This window comes from Eurosta solidaginis, chromosome 3, assembly GCF_040869045.1.
Source record: "Eurosta solidaginis isolate ZX-2024a chromosome 3, ASM4086904v1, whole genome shotgun sequence".
Lineage (NCBI taxonomy): Eukaryota > Metazoa > Arthropoda > Insecta > Diptera > Tephritidae > Eurosta > Eurosta solidaginis.
The window spans coordinates 264,006,911-264,023,870 of record NC_090321.1 but is presented as its reverse complement, the minus strand read 5'-3'; the positions used below and the strand labels follow the sequence as shown (position 1 = coordinate 264,023,870).

General features: G+C 39.7%; 1 protein-coding gene across 2 annotated transcripts in view; it reads left to right on the top strand.

The window, feature by feature from the left end:
- The first annotated feature begins 15,565 nt into the window (after positions 1-15,565).
- The window catches only part of Qsox1 (Quiescin sulfhydryl oxidase 1), a 46,746-nt gene continuing 45,351 nt past the window's right edge, over positions 15,566-16,960 (top strand). Inside the window, exons 1-2 of one of the 2 annotated variants that reach the window (XM_067776242.1) lie at positions 15,566-15,876; positions 15,961-16,954. In XM_067776242.1, coding sequence (XP_067632343.1) covers positions 15,983-16,954 — 972 coding nt within the window. In that variant the 5' untranslated portion in view covers positions 15,566-15,876; positions 15,961-15,982. Of the gene's footprint in view, positions 16,955-16,960 lie in introns of both variants that reach the window. The other variant, XM_067776241.1, reaches the window with a different exon arrangement.

The following is a 16,960-nucleotide window of genomic DNA, read 5'->3' as shown; positions in this document are numbered from 1 at the left end:
ATGTATATTTGGAGATTTCTTTAATTACTCTTTTGGTACTAACTAACAAGCTGGAATAGCTAAATTGTTGATTTGAACCTTTTTTGGATTGGTAAATGCAAATTCCATATAAACAAATTAAATGCATAATATGAATTATCAAATATTTTTGTTTTTAAATATTACCCAGAATTAAAAAGTGATTCCCAATACTAACATTTAAAAAAAAAAAAACAAAAAAAAATATTTTTTATTTAATAATTTGGGAAAAATTTAAATAACGTGACATCAGGACGGACAAGGCGACACCTGTTTCAATTATACCTTGTAAATCTCTACAAAGCCTTTTCTCCCGGGAGTGGGAGTCGAACCCGCACTCCTACGATAGTTGAAATGTTTGCAAACGCATTCAGCTACGTTATGCCTTAGTTGTTGTAAAGTTTTTCCCAATGGCCTTCTTTTGCATATATTCTTCTACACATCACATACTTCGTATGTAATTATGTGGTGAAGTTATGCATGTTTGTGCGGTTTCAGAAAAACCTGGTATTGTTGCTGTTTTTGTTCTATTTATAGAACTACAACGAATTAACCAAATGTTGTCTGTTCGTATGAGTTAATCGGGGATTGCCCGTATTGCTTTAAATATATGAAAACATTAATTTCAAGCAATTTTTAATTTTATAATTTATTTAATAGCTGAATGCGTTTGCAACCATTTCAACTATCGTAGGTGTGCGGGTTCGACTCCCACTCCCGGGAGAAAAGGCTTCGAAGAGATTTACAAGGTATAATCGAAACAGCTGTCGCATTGTCCATCCTGATGTCACGTTATTTAAATTTTTCCCAAATTATTAAATATTTTATAAAATTAAAAATTGCTTGAAATAAATGTTTTCATACATTTAAAGCAATACGGGCAATCCCCGATTAACTCATACGAAAAAATATTTTTGTTTTTAAATTCTATCCAAAATTAAAAAGTGATTCGCAATACTAAAAAAAAAACAAAAACAAAACCCCCGAACCTTTTCGAACCATGAAACCGAGTACATTGCATAGTATATAACCCTAACTATATAAATAAATTAATGAAGTTTTGAGGAAATGTGAGGAAATTGAGTTAACGATAAAAATGTGATTTTTGCCATACCAAAATTGTTTTATTTCCTATAAATTTTTTGTTTAAGACTTATACTCATATATAAAAACGTCATGTAATGAGACTTAAAATCGATCCCCATCAAAGTTTTTGTGTTATTAACTAATATTTTTTTCATTTCCCTAAGTCCACTGAAAGCCAAATCCAGCCCACTGTGTGGCGGCCACCATATACATACGTATGTAAATATGTGCATACATATAGTACACAGCATACATAAGTACAAAGTAGAGAGCGCAGTGAGCGTAAAATTCTCTTTGAAATTTGCTCATGTATAGACTTTTGATCGCTGTTGAAATGACCAGTGAGATCAGTTGTGTTAACAAAAAAATCAGTTAAATTGATTAAGAATCTGTCAAATTTACAGAATTTTGTTAAGAGCGACAATTTCTCCTCTGTTGAAATGACTAAACTAGTTTGTTCGCTTGACAAAGAACGCGGTCGAATTAACCATAATTCGATCAATTTCACCGAATCTCCGTTAAGTCAAGAACAACAGAACCGATTTGTTGATTTTACTAGCGCCATTTCTTTCAGTGTTCAAAACAAGTTCATTAAGGCGACGAATGACTATCACCTTTTGAACCAAGTGGATGATAGTTTTGCAATACTTGTAGCATCGCAGCGCTAACAATTGTTCACCGTGTATTTTATTTACTTTTAGTATACTTCATTGAATAACATTTGACGTCGTATAGTCATTTCAAAATCAGCCTAAAATGAGAAACACTTGTTTGAACATAATAATTACTTGTATTGTTTTTAGAAAAGAACGGTTAGGTACTTAAATATTAACATTATGAAATATGTACATAACTATGTATGTATAGTCAAATAGTAAAGTTATCATATTTTGTTTTTATTAACGGTTTTTAGATCATGAATTCTTAGAAATTAAGTTCAATTGAACACTAACTAAAACGAACATTTTTAAATTTCTTGAAAACTTTCCTATCGACGTCAAGTAAAATTTACGAGGACCTTGGGATAAGAAGCTGGAAATTTGCACGCGCCTTTTTTTTTGACGTTTTGTTCATGGCATTAAAGGTCACAATAAATTCCATGTGCGCGCCTTCAGATATTCAAATTCACAAAATCTAGTTTTTCGCAATTAGCTTCCCCTTTGTCATGCTTGCGATTTTCTCTAAGTACGAAGTTGAACATCATGAAATTCTCCCCAAGTCCAGTCTGAAGTATTTTTTCGTGGTGGTCCAGGGATAGTGAAAATTTAAAAATTTCGGAACTTGGAAATTAGTACAAAAAGATGATGAAATCTTTTGTCGTACAGGTTAGGTTAGGTGGTAGCTGCCCTAATAAGGCAAGCTCACTTGGACAACACGAAGGTCCATTGTGATACCACATACAACAAAAATAACGGTGACTTAGATCTAGCTAAATAAATGTTCTAGAACGATTGCTGGACGATTATACTAGACGATCGGCAAATCAAGCACTAATCTCTAACAACAAACATGCCTACTCTAAGGACAAATCCGTAGAGACAGCTCTACATGCTATCACTACTAAGATAGAGAAGGGACTTGCCTTTAAAGATTTCACGCTGGGTATCTCTTTCGACATAGAAGGAGCCTTCAACAACGTTCTCCAAGCAGCGGTCACAAAATCTCTACGTTCACTAGGGGTGGAAAAGCCTCTTGTGAAATTCGTCGAGCTCCTTCTAAACAAAAGAAGCATTATCTCTGAGCTGGGCAACTCATCGTTAGTTAGGTATACCAACAGTGGAACCCCCCAGGGCGGCGTTCTTTCTCCTCTACTATGGAACCTGACGGTGAACGCTCTGTTATCTATACTACAGCCCACCGGATATCAAGTCATTGCATATGCCGATGACATAGCCTTGACACCGGCAAACACCTTCCGGTGCTTGGTGAACGGTGCTCTTAATCTAACAAATACTTGGTCTAGGGAATGCGGACTCAGCAAACGTATTATACCGGAATTTACCCCCCCCCCCCCCCCCCCCGTCCCTAAATGCGAGGGAAATCAAACTCTCTACCGAGGTTAAATATTTCGGAGTTATTTAGACAAGAAGCTAGACTGGAAGCGAAATGTGGAGGAACGATCCAGGAACGACACAATGGCTCTCTACGCTTGTAAGTAGGCAATAGAAAAAGGTGGGTCTCCAACCCCGCATTGTCCATTGGATCTAAACGGCAGTGGTGAGACCCATACTCATCTACGCCGTCACCGGACGGCACTCGATATCGAATCTAACAAGAGCAACCTAACGAGAGTGCAGAGGATGGCGGCAATGCTACTAGTGGCGCCCTTCCCTCCACTCCAACAAAAGCTCTTGAAACCATATTATTCCTTCTCCCCACTGGTCTGTATGGAAAATACTGTGCCTCCTGCAAGGCGGCAAGGCTCGACACTATTGAACCTTGGAGGGACTGCAGGTTTGGTCACATCCGGATCCTGAAGCAGGTCCCCGATACCTTCTTGAATTTGCACATACAACAAGAACCCCAGAGAGGAACGAGTGGGCAAACGGCAGCGAGCTAGAAAATAATTAGGTACATATATCCTAGGTACTAGTCATCACGCTCCTCAATCTAGGGCGTAGATCAGACAATTAAATTAACGCGTTGGACACGTCGGACCACGGATACGATTTTTTCTAATATCTCGATCCCTGCGCAACCTGGCGGCGATTTTTATACTCAGCGTGCTTTGCACACAGAGTATATTAACTTTGATTGGATAACGGTTGGTTGTACAGGTATAAAGGAATCGAGATAGATACAGACTTCCATATATCAAAATCATCAGTATCGAAAAAAAATTCGATTGAGCCATGTCCGTCCGTCCGTCTGTCCGTTAACACGATAACTTGAGTAAATTTTGAGGTATCTTGGTGAAATCTGATATGTAGGTTCCTGGGAACTCGTCTCAGATCGCTATTTAAAATGAATGAACTCAGATTATGACCACGCCCACTTTTTCGATATCGAAAATTTCGAAAAACCGAAAAAGTGCGATAATTCATTACCAGAGATGGATAAAGCGATGAAAATTGGTAGGTGGGTTGACCTTATGACGCAGAATAGAGAATTAGTAAAATTTTGGACAATGGGCGTAGCACCGCCCACTCTTAAAAGAAGGTAGTTTAGTAGTTTTGCAAACTGTAATTTGGCAGTCGTTGAAGATATCATGACGAAATTTGGCAGGAACGTTACGCCCATTACTATATATGAGCTAAATAAAAATTAGCAAAATCGGATGAATAACACGCCCACATTTAAAAAAAAATTGTTTAAAGTCAAATTTTAACAAAAAATTAATATATTTACAGTATATAAGTAAATTATGCCAACATTCAACTCCTGTAATGATGTGGTGCAACAAAATACAAAAATAAAAGAAAGTTTCAAAATGGGCGTGGCCTCGCTCTTTTTCATTTAATTTGTCTAGAATACTTTCAATACCATAAGTCGAACAAAAACTTACCTATCTCGAAAACGCCTTCACATATAAAACAAAGGGCTACTCCCTTTTAAAGCCCTCACTAATACCTTTAATTTGATACCCATATCGTACAAACATATTATACAGCCACCCCTGGTCCACCTTTATGGGGATATCGCGAAAAGGAGTCCACCTATAGAACTAAGGCCCACTCCTTTTTAAATAATCATTAACACCTTTCTTTTGATACCCATATCGTACAAACACATTCTAGAGTCACCTCTGGTCCACCTTTATGGCGAAATCTCGAAAAGGCGTCCACCTATAAAACTAGGCCCACTCCCTTTTAAAATACTCATTAACACCTTTCATTTGTATCAGTCTTAGACCGGCCATAGCGAGGAGCTGTCACGCGTGATTAGTTATCACGCCCTGCACGAGGTGCCCTTGCTTCTGATAATGGCGGATCTAGAGAGGACAACTCGATAAAACCCGCACCCCTGAGCCGAGCTCAGGGGAGGGAGACCTCTGTTAAGTTACAAGATCGGTACACAACGGTGACGAACTGGATTGTTAGGGCTTTTGATTAATTACTTTGATTTTTGACTTGATGACTTTGAGCTGGTAGGTGCGGTATTCTGCCATCTTAGTAGGTCGGGGTGAAATCCTACCGAAATGGCTGGTAGGCTAATGCTGCACCTGCCCACGTCCCGTTAAAACCGTGGCGGGACTGAAGCTACGTTCCGGCTCCGTGTCCCTTAAGTTGGTGGTGTAGGTGCGGTTGAAAATTTTGCCGCTTTGCGTCCGATCTGGCTCTGAACGCATTACACATAAGGTAATGCGTCAACCCTCGCGTGGATTCCCTGCGTAGCATAGACAACCACAAGACCGTTGAAGGGCGACCACACAATCGGCTCCGGATAGTGGCCTTGAGGGGGGACTTTTTAGAATGGACAAGACTAACACGAATCCGCTAAGTGTGGGGTGCGGAAGAAGAGCGGTTTTGATGGAAATCCGTCAAATCAATCTTCAGCACTCTAAGGCGGCTTCCGCATATTTGTTGCTCTGCCTTGAAAAAGGTAGAGTGGATATAGTCCTAGGCAGAAAGATTTCTGGATGAAGGTAGGCCTAGATCCTGTGTGCTTGTTAAAAAATATATTAAAGCTTTTATTCTCTCTAATTTCAGCAATGTCTCAGCTCAGTGGTCTCAGCGTACATGCCCCATGGGGACGCAGCTGGACCGCCACCTGCGATACTGGACGAAATCACCGCTGAGGCAAGGCGGAGAGGTGTTGGCGTGATCATCGGTGCCGATGCTAATGCCCATCATAGCATCTGGGGAATCTCGGATACCAATACTAGAGGTGAGTCTTTATTTACTTTAATTGTAGATGAGGGGCTTTGTATATGTAATAGGGAAAATGACCCGACTTTTATTACTGCGGTAAGGGAGGAGGTACTGGACCTTGCCCTGGTTAGTACTGAACTGGAAGGTCGGATATCTGGCTGGAGGTTTCTCAACGAGCACTCCTTCTCTGATCACCGATATATTGAGTTCTCGGTGAACGAAGAATGTCCCGGTAAAATATCTTTTAGGAACCCTAAAAGTACTAACTGGAACTTGTATTGTTAGAAGCGTGGAGAGCTGTTGCCTGCGGCGCCTACCGTTAGTTCGGACCTGTCCGAATCTGAGATAGACGTTCTGGTGGAACACCGAACCTCGGCAAGCAATAGCGCCTTTCAACTGTCTTGTCAATTGAACATTTACAGGGAGAAGGGCAAACCGCCCTGGTGGTGGGATTCTTTTGACGACCTAAGAGCGTCCAGTCGGCGGCTCTTCAACAGAGCCAGGAGGAGTAAACTACCCTCGGACTGGGAGCTCTATAAGGTGAGTATGGGGATTTATAAATACGAAATAAGGATAGCCAAGCGAGATTCATGGCGAAGCTTCTGCGAAGAAGGCTGCAATGAATCTGCGAGGCTTAGAAAAATACTCTCTAGGAATTCCGCTCCTCTGGGGTATCTGAGAGATGATGGTAAGGACTGGTCGATGACTAGCAAGGAGTACCTAGGGCTTTTACTGGACAATCATTTTCCCGATGTTCCAGTTGCGCAAATAACCTGGGCTATAGGTTCGTTCAAGCCCTATAAGTCTCCGGACCCGGATGGAATCATTCCTGCGCAACTTCAAAAGTCTTTAGGGATTTCCTGCTACTGGCTGGCCATCATTTACACTAACTGCCTCAGGCTTAACTATATCCCGAAATCTTGGCCCACGGTTAGGGTTATCTTCATTCCGAAGGCCGGCAGAAGCTCTCATGTATCACCTAAGGATTTCAGGCCAATCAGTCTCTCGTCGTTTCCTCTTAAGACGTTCGAGCGGTTTATTGACCTTTACCTACGGGAAAGGATACTTCGGGGGTTACTATCGGCTTCACAGCATGCGTACTGCAAGGGCAGATCGACGGAAACGGCTCTCCATTCGATTGTAAAGCAAAGGAGTCGAGGCGGCTCTGGTTGAATTTATAAGCAAACATACGGCAGAATTGTCGCAGCGGAGTGGGGAGGGGCCATAATTAAAAGGAAGGTGTGCCCGGAGACGCCACAGGGAGGTGTCCTATCTCCTCTGCTCTACGTTGTGGTAGTCAACGAGCTTCTTGTGGAGCTGGAAGCCAATGGTTCGCGGGTGGTTGCCTATGCAGATGACCTCGCTATCCTAGTCAGAGGCAAATTTCTTGGCACCCTGCCCAATGTTCTGCAGGGCTACCTGGATACTGTGGCTAAGTGGGCTGAATCATGTTGATTGGCGGTCAACCCGGGAAAACGGAATTGGTTATTTTTACAAGGAGATATAAGGTGCCCGATTTCAGAACTTTTGTCAAGAGCTAAATGTAAGCTGCGGTGGATGAAATGCTATACAGTGCTACTACGGTTACGGAATTTAACATCTACTCTGATAGGCAAGCGGCTATCAAGGCTTTGAGCTCAACTACAGTGCGATCGAGGGTGGTCTGGGAATGCCTGACCTCGCTTGCGATCGCATCGAATTATTTTACAATTAAGATTATCTGTGTCCCGGGCCGTAGTGATATTCCGGGTAACTGTAAAGCGGATCTCTTAGCCCGCATCGGTACAACAGAACTGGATGAAGACGGCTGTAGGGATTTCGGGATTCCGCTGGCCACCTGTGGATTGCTCCTCCATAGCTGGGCCTCGAGTCAGCTCAGCAAACGTTGGGCGGACACCACGTCTTGCAGGGTAGCAAGATCTTTCTGGCCGAAAGTGGATGGCAGGAGGTCTGCTGAAATAATTGGGTTCACTAAGGCTCACCTATCAATGGTCATTGGGGTTTTGACAGGACACTGTCCCATGGGTATCCATCCGGTACGTCTCAATATACTGGAAACTCCATCCTGCTGCAGCTGTATGGAGGATGATGAGGTGGAATCACCAAATCACTTTATGCTTGACTGCCCAGCTTTTGCCGGAACTAGGCGAAAGTACTTCGGTCGCGACTCAATTGGATCTCCCGAGGATTTATAGAATGTTGAGATCGGTATCATTCGGAGCTTTATCGTTGCTACCCAACGATTCGCTAAGTAGCTAGATCTAAGTCAGCGTTATTTTTGGTGTATGTGGTATCACAACTGACCTTCGTATTGTCCAAGTGAGCTATCCTTATCAGGGTAACTACCACCTAACCTAACCTAAGCTAACCTTTCATTTGATACCCATGTCGTACAAACAAATTCTAGAGTCACCCCTGGTCCACCTTTATTGCGATATCTCGAAAAGGCGTCCACCTATAGAACTAAGGCTCACTCCCTTTTACAATAATCTTTAATACCTTCCATTTCATACCCATGTCATACAAACACATTCCAGGGTTACCCTAGGTTCATTTTCCTACATAGTGTTTTTCCCTTATTTTGTCTCCAATGCTTTCAGTTGAGAATGTAATGTTCGGTTATACCCGAACTTAGCCTTCCTTGCCTTTTTTTATATTCATGTATGTATGTAATATGTATTCCGAATATGAGCCTAATCGAAGCACAAATACGATTTTTTTGAATATCTCAATCCTTGCGCCACCTAGCGGCGTTTTTTTTATAGGTCGCTTTCTATTCTTGTATGTATTATGTGTTCCAAATATGAACCAAATCGGACCATAAATACGATTTTTTGAAATATGTCGATTCACGCGCCACCTATCGGAGTTTTTTTTATCTTAGTATTGCATTGTGATCGGGTTCTGAACTATATTCCAAGTTTCAAGCTTGTAGATTATGGGGAAGTTACTTAAATTTTAATTACAAAGTTCGTTCACAACGGCCGACCGGCCGGCCTATCAAGTCAAGCTAAATATATAAAATAAAACCGTTTAAAATTGCTAGCTCTATACTACTGGAAAAAATTAGGGGTAGTAAAATATCCCAAATTACACATTCTAAAAAGCACTTAAAGGTTAAAGATTGATGTCTAATCCTACAAATAATATGCACGTATCATGATGCAATAAACCAGACGGTGAAGTCATATTACAAAATAGAGTCGCATTTGCCAATACTTTCCTTCGTAAATTTAAGTGTTGCTTCTTGACTTATCAGTAGCATTGATTTTTTCAGTAGCATAAAAAGAACTATATTGAAAGAAAAAAGCTTGTAAAATCAACCGACAATTTGTATCCATCGTAAATGGCTGTTAAATCAACTTTGCACCAATTGTTGATTCTGAATTAACAGTGGAATCAACCAAAAAAAGTTCATGCAAGTCACATGTCTTCTAAAAAACTAAATAAAATAAAAAACTATTTTTGTAATGCTTTAGCTGTTTCTTTTTCAAGGCCTTGATTCCAGGATTTTCGGTGTGGTAGGCGTAGCACGCTACCACCACATCACGATGTATGCTAACTAACAATTATTACTGTCACCCTTAATATACAAATGAAAACTGTGAAATATAACAGTGTCTGTTGATATTACAGAAATTTCTGTGACACTTTAGTCATAACAAGAAGTAGTATTGAGCGCCGTGAGCGTAAATTTCGCTTTAAAATTTGCTCATCCATTTTCATAATATTGACAGTTTTTGCTGTTGAAACGACCAATGAAATCAGTTCTTTTATTAGAAAAATCAGTAAGAATGATTCAGAATCTGTCATTTTTAAATTGAAAAAAGCTCAAGTTTGGCCTACGAAGGTAGTATAAACCACTTTCAAACAACTATGTATGGCTCTTACAACTTCTGATGGTTCGCCACAAATATCTAAACGTTCCAGTTTCATTGTTAAATAATGGAAGAACGTACATAGTGAACATGTATAGCTGCGTTTATATTGCTGTGAGGTGACACAACCAACAAACTTATTTGGACCAAGTTTCTTATTCAACTTTTCTAACTCATTTTGAATATTTGCACCAGATAATTTATCTTTTGCATTAAAAACAAATTTATTAAGGTGACTTAAGATTTCATCGCCTTTTGAACCAAGTGGATGATAGTTTTGCAATACTTGTAGCATTCTCTGCAACGCTGACAATTGTTCACCGTGTATTTTATTTACTTTTGGTACTTCATTGAATAGCATTTGACGTCGTATAGCCATTTCAAGATCAGCCTAAAATGAGAAACTCTTGTTTGAACATAATAATTACTCGTATTGTTTTTAGAAAGAAACGGTTACTTAAATATTAACATTATGAAATATGTACATAACTATGTATGTATAGTCAAGTGGTAAAGTTCCTCTGATTTTAATGTGTAAGTTGATTTAAAATTTCCTAGGTTTTAAGAATTCATGAGCCCAACACCTGTGATAATAACTAATTGTTATTTCATATTTTGTTATTATTAAACGGTGTTTAGCACATGAATTCTTAGAAATTAAGTTCAATTAAATACTAACTAAAACAAACATTTTTAGGTTTCTTGAAAACTTTCCTATCGACGTCAAGTTAAATTTACGAGTACCTGTGGATAAGAAGCTGCAAAACTTACCCGCGCCTTTGTTTTGACGTTCAAACAAATTCCATATGTGCACCTTGAGATTTTCAAATTGACAAAATTTTGTTTTTCGCAATTAGATTCCCCTTTGTCATGCTTGCGATTTTCTCTCAGAACGAAGTTGAACATCATGATTCATGAAATTATCTCCAAGTCCGGTCTGAAGTATTTCTTCGTGGTGGTCCAGGGATAGGCAACCACGCTACTGTTGGCAGCCATAATTTCGAAATAGTAAAAGACTTCGTTTATTTGGGAACCAGCATCAACACTAGCAACAACATCAGCACTGAAATCCAGCGAAGAATCAATCTTGCCAATAAATGCTACTTTGGACTAGGTAGGCAATTGAAAAGTAAAGTCCTCTCTCGGTGAACGAAAATCATACTCTACAAGTCACTTATCGTACCCGTCCTGCTATATGGCGCAGAAGCATGGACCATGACAACAGCAGATGAAGCGGTTTTGGGAGTGTTCGAGAGAAAAGTTCTTCGAAATATTTATGGACCTCTACGCGTTAGCGATGGCGAGTACCGAATAAGATTTAATGATGAGCTTTACGAGCTATACGCAGACATCAACATAGTCCAGCGATTTAAAACGCAGCGGCTGCGCTGGCTAGGCCATGTTATGCGAATGAAAGAAGTGTTTCTATCGGAACCCGCCTATGGAAGCAGAAGTAGAGGGCGGCCCCCACTCCGTTGCAAGGACCAGGTGGAAAACGATTTAAACTCCCTTGGTGTGACCAATTGGCGCTGGTTGGCGGAGCGACTGGCACGCCTTTTTGGACGGCCATAACCGTTTAGACGGTTAAGCGCCAATTAAGGAAGGAAGGAAGGTCCAGGGATAGTGAAAATTTCAAAAATCTTCCGAACTTGGAAATTAGTACAAAAAGATGATGAAATCTTTTGTCGTACAACAACCAGGCATTACCAATCAAGTATGTATATACTAGAGGTTTACGCCTATCACTTTATCGGCGGCGGTGGAACTTCAGAGTAACACATTTTCTACAATTATAAATATCGAAACCTACTGCTGTCGTCAATCGAATGTTTGCCGATCTGGAACAATATCCTAAAGTTGCGAATGAGTATTTGGGAGGCTTGTAATATAATAATTAAAAAAAACTATTTGGAAAGGTTTTGCTTGTATGTATTTAAGGAAATCGACGTTTCGGACATTTTGGATAAATCCAGGGGTTCTGCTTCAAAATTTCGCAAATCGTTAAAAAATTTAGCGAGTAGCTCCTTGCGGAGGGAGGGAGAAATTCTTAAAATGGTCACACTTTTGTAGCTGTTGTTCTGGGCTAACTGTAACACTCGTCACACGTCGTCTGCACGTCGAGGGGGTCATTACCCCCGTGCTTTGGAGGGGCCCGGGAATCTCAAAATGCTATCCAAGCTTTTTGCTTACAAAAAAAAACAAACCACACCTTTCGTAGATAGCAATCATTTTAAATTTCAACAAATATTAAAAATATCTTAACGTATCTGCACCCCGCATAAGGTGTTGTTGGTTTTTGGCGTCGGCTTTGTAGCATAAAGTTGAATTCGTTTTCTGTTGTAGCAGAAAAATTCCGTATGATGCAAATTCTTATACAGCGATATAAATGTATGTGTGTATGTAAAACCGTTGGAGATAGCAGTTTTTTGGAAAAAAACAGATATCTTTTGGGGTTTGGTCGGAAATGACCCTTTCGCTATTTTTTTCCGCAGGCTCGAAAATTATTTTTTTGGGTATGCGTAGTGGAACTTTTTCTTCCTGAGCGCAAACCCAATCGAAAAATCGATGGCGCGATATCGGTTAATAAATCTACCCAGCCTAATACGTATTCATGTATACGCTTAAATATACATGTATATACAAATGCATATAAATTTGTAAAAGATGCTAATTTTGATTTTGAGAATTCGTTCATTTTAGTATGGGGGCCCGTATTTTTTCCCCCGTGCCCGGATTTTCTCTCGGCGGCCCTGATAAGCAGTCTAAGTGGATATCGTGTTACTCATGGGTGAAGACCGTGGATAAAATTTTGAAAATATAGACCAAAATTTGCAGACATTTGTGTTCGAAGCATTGATTTCAATAGTCTTTGTTACCGGCCTTGTGATATAGGAGCTCGACTCCCGAGCAACCGGGTGTTTGCACCGATTTCGACTCCAGAAGATTTATGTAATTACTTACTAACTAAAAGCACACTAGTCGGTTTGTTAATAGAGGAGAGTTAGGAACTTCAAGGGACCAGTCACCAGCTGATATTGCCAACGGATGGCGGGATCTTTCCTTTCTGCGATTTCCCAGTTGGCTTTAGTTTAAAAAAGAAGAACAGGCCAGTCAGGATGTCCAGGTTTCTGGGTACACATAAACTTCATTTCTCCCCTTTATGGGCAGTATTCTAGCTTAACTGTATAGATGATGTTCTGGAGACAGAAGAAGATATCCCGCGGTGGTATTGAGCGCAGTCTTTTAAGAGGCCTGCATATTCTTCCAGTCGGTGGCCAAATCGGAAACGCGTAGCATAGAAGCGGCTGGCCGATTGCTTTAAAATTAGCTATGAATTCGGAGCTCTGAGTTTACACTGAGTACAATGTTCACTGTAATTACTGTGGGTGTGGAAATAGAGGCGGTCTGGCATAACACTGTGTAATAAAATAATTTCAGCCCCTATTTCAACCGCACTGACGACAACTTTGATTGTTAAGATATCAGCTCCCGGTGGGGTGACCTACATACCTCGAAAACAAAAAACACAATGACAATGTATATAATCTTGGGTAGCATGTTTGATATTAGTGTCATCCTCAGTGCACACGCACCGAAGAGGTGTTTCAGGCAATGCACGAAGCAATTGGCCAACGGATCACGGAAGTTGTAGGCCTGCCAAATATTGCTACGAGCAGTCTCACTAATGCCTGAACGCTATTTACATAACAAAATGAAAATGTATACTTAGTCCGATTTACCCGCTAGGAGATTCAGGCCAAGCTTCTCTTTCAATTTGCGCGGTGCTCCTTTTCACGCTTATTTGTTCACGTCCGTTACAAAGCTTAGCGCTGACATGAAGGGGGTTACCCATCCGTTAGGTACGTCACTTAAATGATGGTGTTGGTCACTATCATTTAGCATAGTCGTTTAAGATGCAGTACGCTCCAGAACTAGCAGAAGCTGTAAAGCTATGTATTTCGATAGACAACCCTTGAATCCCATTCCAATTAAGCATTACAACAATAACAAAAATAATGCGAGATTGGTAAAGCGGGAGTCATTGGTGCCGTATGTCGTATCGCTGTATCCGTATCCCTAACGTAATCAGCTGTTTATCGTTACGACGGTAAACCAAAACCCAATTGGTTGGCTACGATACGGTTACGATCTTAGCGGCACCAATAATCGATTGCATTGATTCACATAAGGTTGGTCGAATCAGCTGAAGGTTACCGATACGGTTACCGATAAAGCACCAATGTCTCCAGCTTTAAGACTTGAGTTCTTACGTCCGGTTTTTTCAGTACGAGTTTAAAGAACAGTTAAAGGTGACTAGAATTTAACCCGGATCGATACAAGGTGGCAGCACGGGGCGGCCGATTATAAACTTTTTTTAGCTGATTTTATACATCAACTTCCGGCGCAGTACGAGTTTGGCATTTGTTAATCGAATTTACAAAAATAAAGTACATGGAACTTTTATTTATGTTTGTAGGTATGTCACCATGGTACCACCACCTTATATCGTTCCGACATGGTACAGCCCCAACATGATGGAATTATAGAAGGTGACGCATTGCGTATGTAAACATTAATTCAGCTGTTTTTTATAGGCAATTTTTACGTCATTTTCCATTTTTCTCTCTTTCTTTCATTCGCTGAAGCAGTCAAGTGTGACGTAGTTGCGCAGCTGATCTTTTGTTTACATGCGTAATGCGCAATTTTGTATTTGTTAGTCACAGATTGGGCTATTTCACCCTGCAAAAATCTACTGACCGAAACTATCGGCCAACAACAAAAATTCCAGCCTGTTCCCCAAAAAGGTTGTACGATACAGTATAGCCCTAAAGCTTCTGTATATTTGCGCTATATGTGTGAGCAGTATGGGCAATCACATAAGTATGTACGATATGTGATGAAATGGTCACAAAAGTTCCTGATGCTCTTGAGATATTGGATTGAAGATTTTGCGTCTTTCATCGTTACAGATAGGGTAATTTTACTAGCCAGTTTACGAGTATAGTCTTTGCTGGGGACTAGCTAGTTTACGGGTACTGTTTTTCTGCGAAAGTGGCAAAGTTAAGGGCAATTAAACTAACTTAACCCTAACGCCATAGTCGTAACCATACCCATTCCCATAACCATCTCCATTGTGATCGCTTAATGGTGCCTTAACCTAAAAATCGTGAAAATTTCATAAAAATGAAGAAAACGCAAAAAATTACAAACATATTCCACGAAAAATAAGTCTCTTAGTCATAACGTATCCAAAACAATGAATAAAATCTACAAAAAGTTATTAAATTCACCAACTCAAGTATTTTTAGGTTATGGATATGGCGGGAAACCAAAAACCAATTCTTTGGCTATGGTATGGTTATGGCGTTAACGTTATGGTATGGCACCATTAATGGTACACATTGATATCCATAAGGTAGGTTCGAGCAGCTGTTTTATCTGGTTATGGTTTTATGGTTATAAGACACCATTATTTGACCCTTTAATAGATTACTTTGATTTCCATAAGGTAGGTTCGATCAGCTGCTTTATCTGGTTATGGTTTTATGGTTATAAGTCAACATTAATGAGCCCCTTAAACTCGCATATTGTGTATAAAAAAATGCATTGAAGTATAAAAGTTGCAAATAACCAATGCCATGGCGTTATAAAGTAAATCAACGCAAACTTAGTACTTAAAGAATAAAAGCACGAATAAACAATTCAAACGTTATAAACGCCGTCGAATTATCTAAACAAATTTACGTTTCGCTACTGTCACATTGCGACTTGGCAGCACTGGTTGGGGAGCACATATCACGATTGCCCCAATCTCCATTTACCACCTACTTTAGTTATCTTGTATTTGTTAACATTAACGGTAGTTAATAAATGTTTATAAGTGAAATTGATGTCTTTTGGTGTTGTATTCTAGTAATTTTTTTTTAATATTAAAGATTTATAAAAAAAAGCTAACGTCGTAGTAGAGTGCCTGCTATTGAAACAAACCTGAATGTGACGAAAAAGCACCAATTAGAGAACGTGGAAATCCGCTTTTAAAGGCCTTGAAATAGAGGGAGTTAAGGTACAATAACAATAGCCAGGTAATACAGTTTGTACGTGTATTTAAAAAATAAACAGCCACCTGAAAAATCTTTTCGCGCTGGCACTATACAAACAACCATTAGTTGCACTTAAACAACAACAAAAATGATTTCCAAAAGCTGTATCTCAACCGGGAAATTAGCATTAATACTTACTTTAGTCGGACAATGGATGCTTCTTGCATCTGGAAATGTAGTACCACCTGATTTACGTGGCACATCCGAAGCTCCGCTAATTGGGCTTTATGAAGAAAATGGTAAAGTAGCTATACTTACAGTAAGTAATTTTAATAACACTGTGCTACGCCAGAATCGTTCCGTATTAGTTGAATTTTATAATGCATTTTGTGGTCATTGTCAACGATATGCACCATATTATAAAGCATTGGCGGAACGTTTATACCCATGGCGGGAAACATTACTTGTAGCAGCTATCGATTGTAATGCATTTGAAAATACTGGTATATGCCGTGATTACGAAATATTTGCATATCCAACATTACGTTACTTTTCACCTGGTTACATGTATAAAGAAGGCAACTATGGACAAGGTAATACTCCACTCTTTGATATAGATGAGCTTGCTTCAAATATGGCGCAAAGTGTAGCAGCTGAAAATGGTACAGCGAATCTGCCAAATTTCCCTAACTTCCAGAGTGTGTCAATGGATGATGTGAAGAACACACTCTTTAGTGGATTAGATAGCAATAAGAAATATGTGATACTAACTTATGAGCCAGAGAATACAACGATTGGATTAGAATGTATTTTACAATTTCACTTGTGGCCAGATGTGCAAGTACGCCGCGTCACCGATTTGAATGTAGCCAATATATTCCAAATTGATGGAGTACATTATAAGATAGCTACTGTTGATAGGCAGAGTAATGTAGTGCCGTATAGCGTAAAACAAGATACAGCTCTGGAATATTTTGCTACAATACAAAGCTTTCTTGAGGCACAAAATTTTAAGCCACGCTCATTTGAAACAAAAGCTACAACGGACTTAGGAAGCGCTCATAATGATAATCATGCTATAATTTCAGAAGTACTTCGCAATAAGCATTTAGTTTATCAGGTTAGT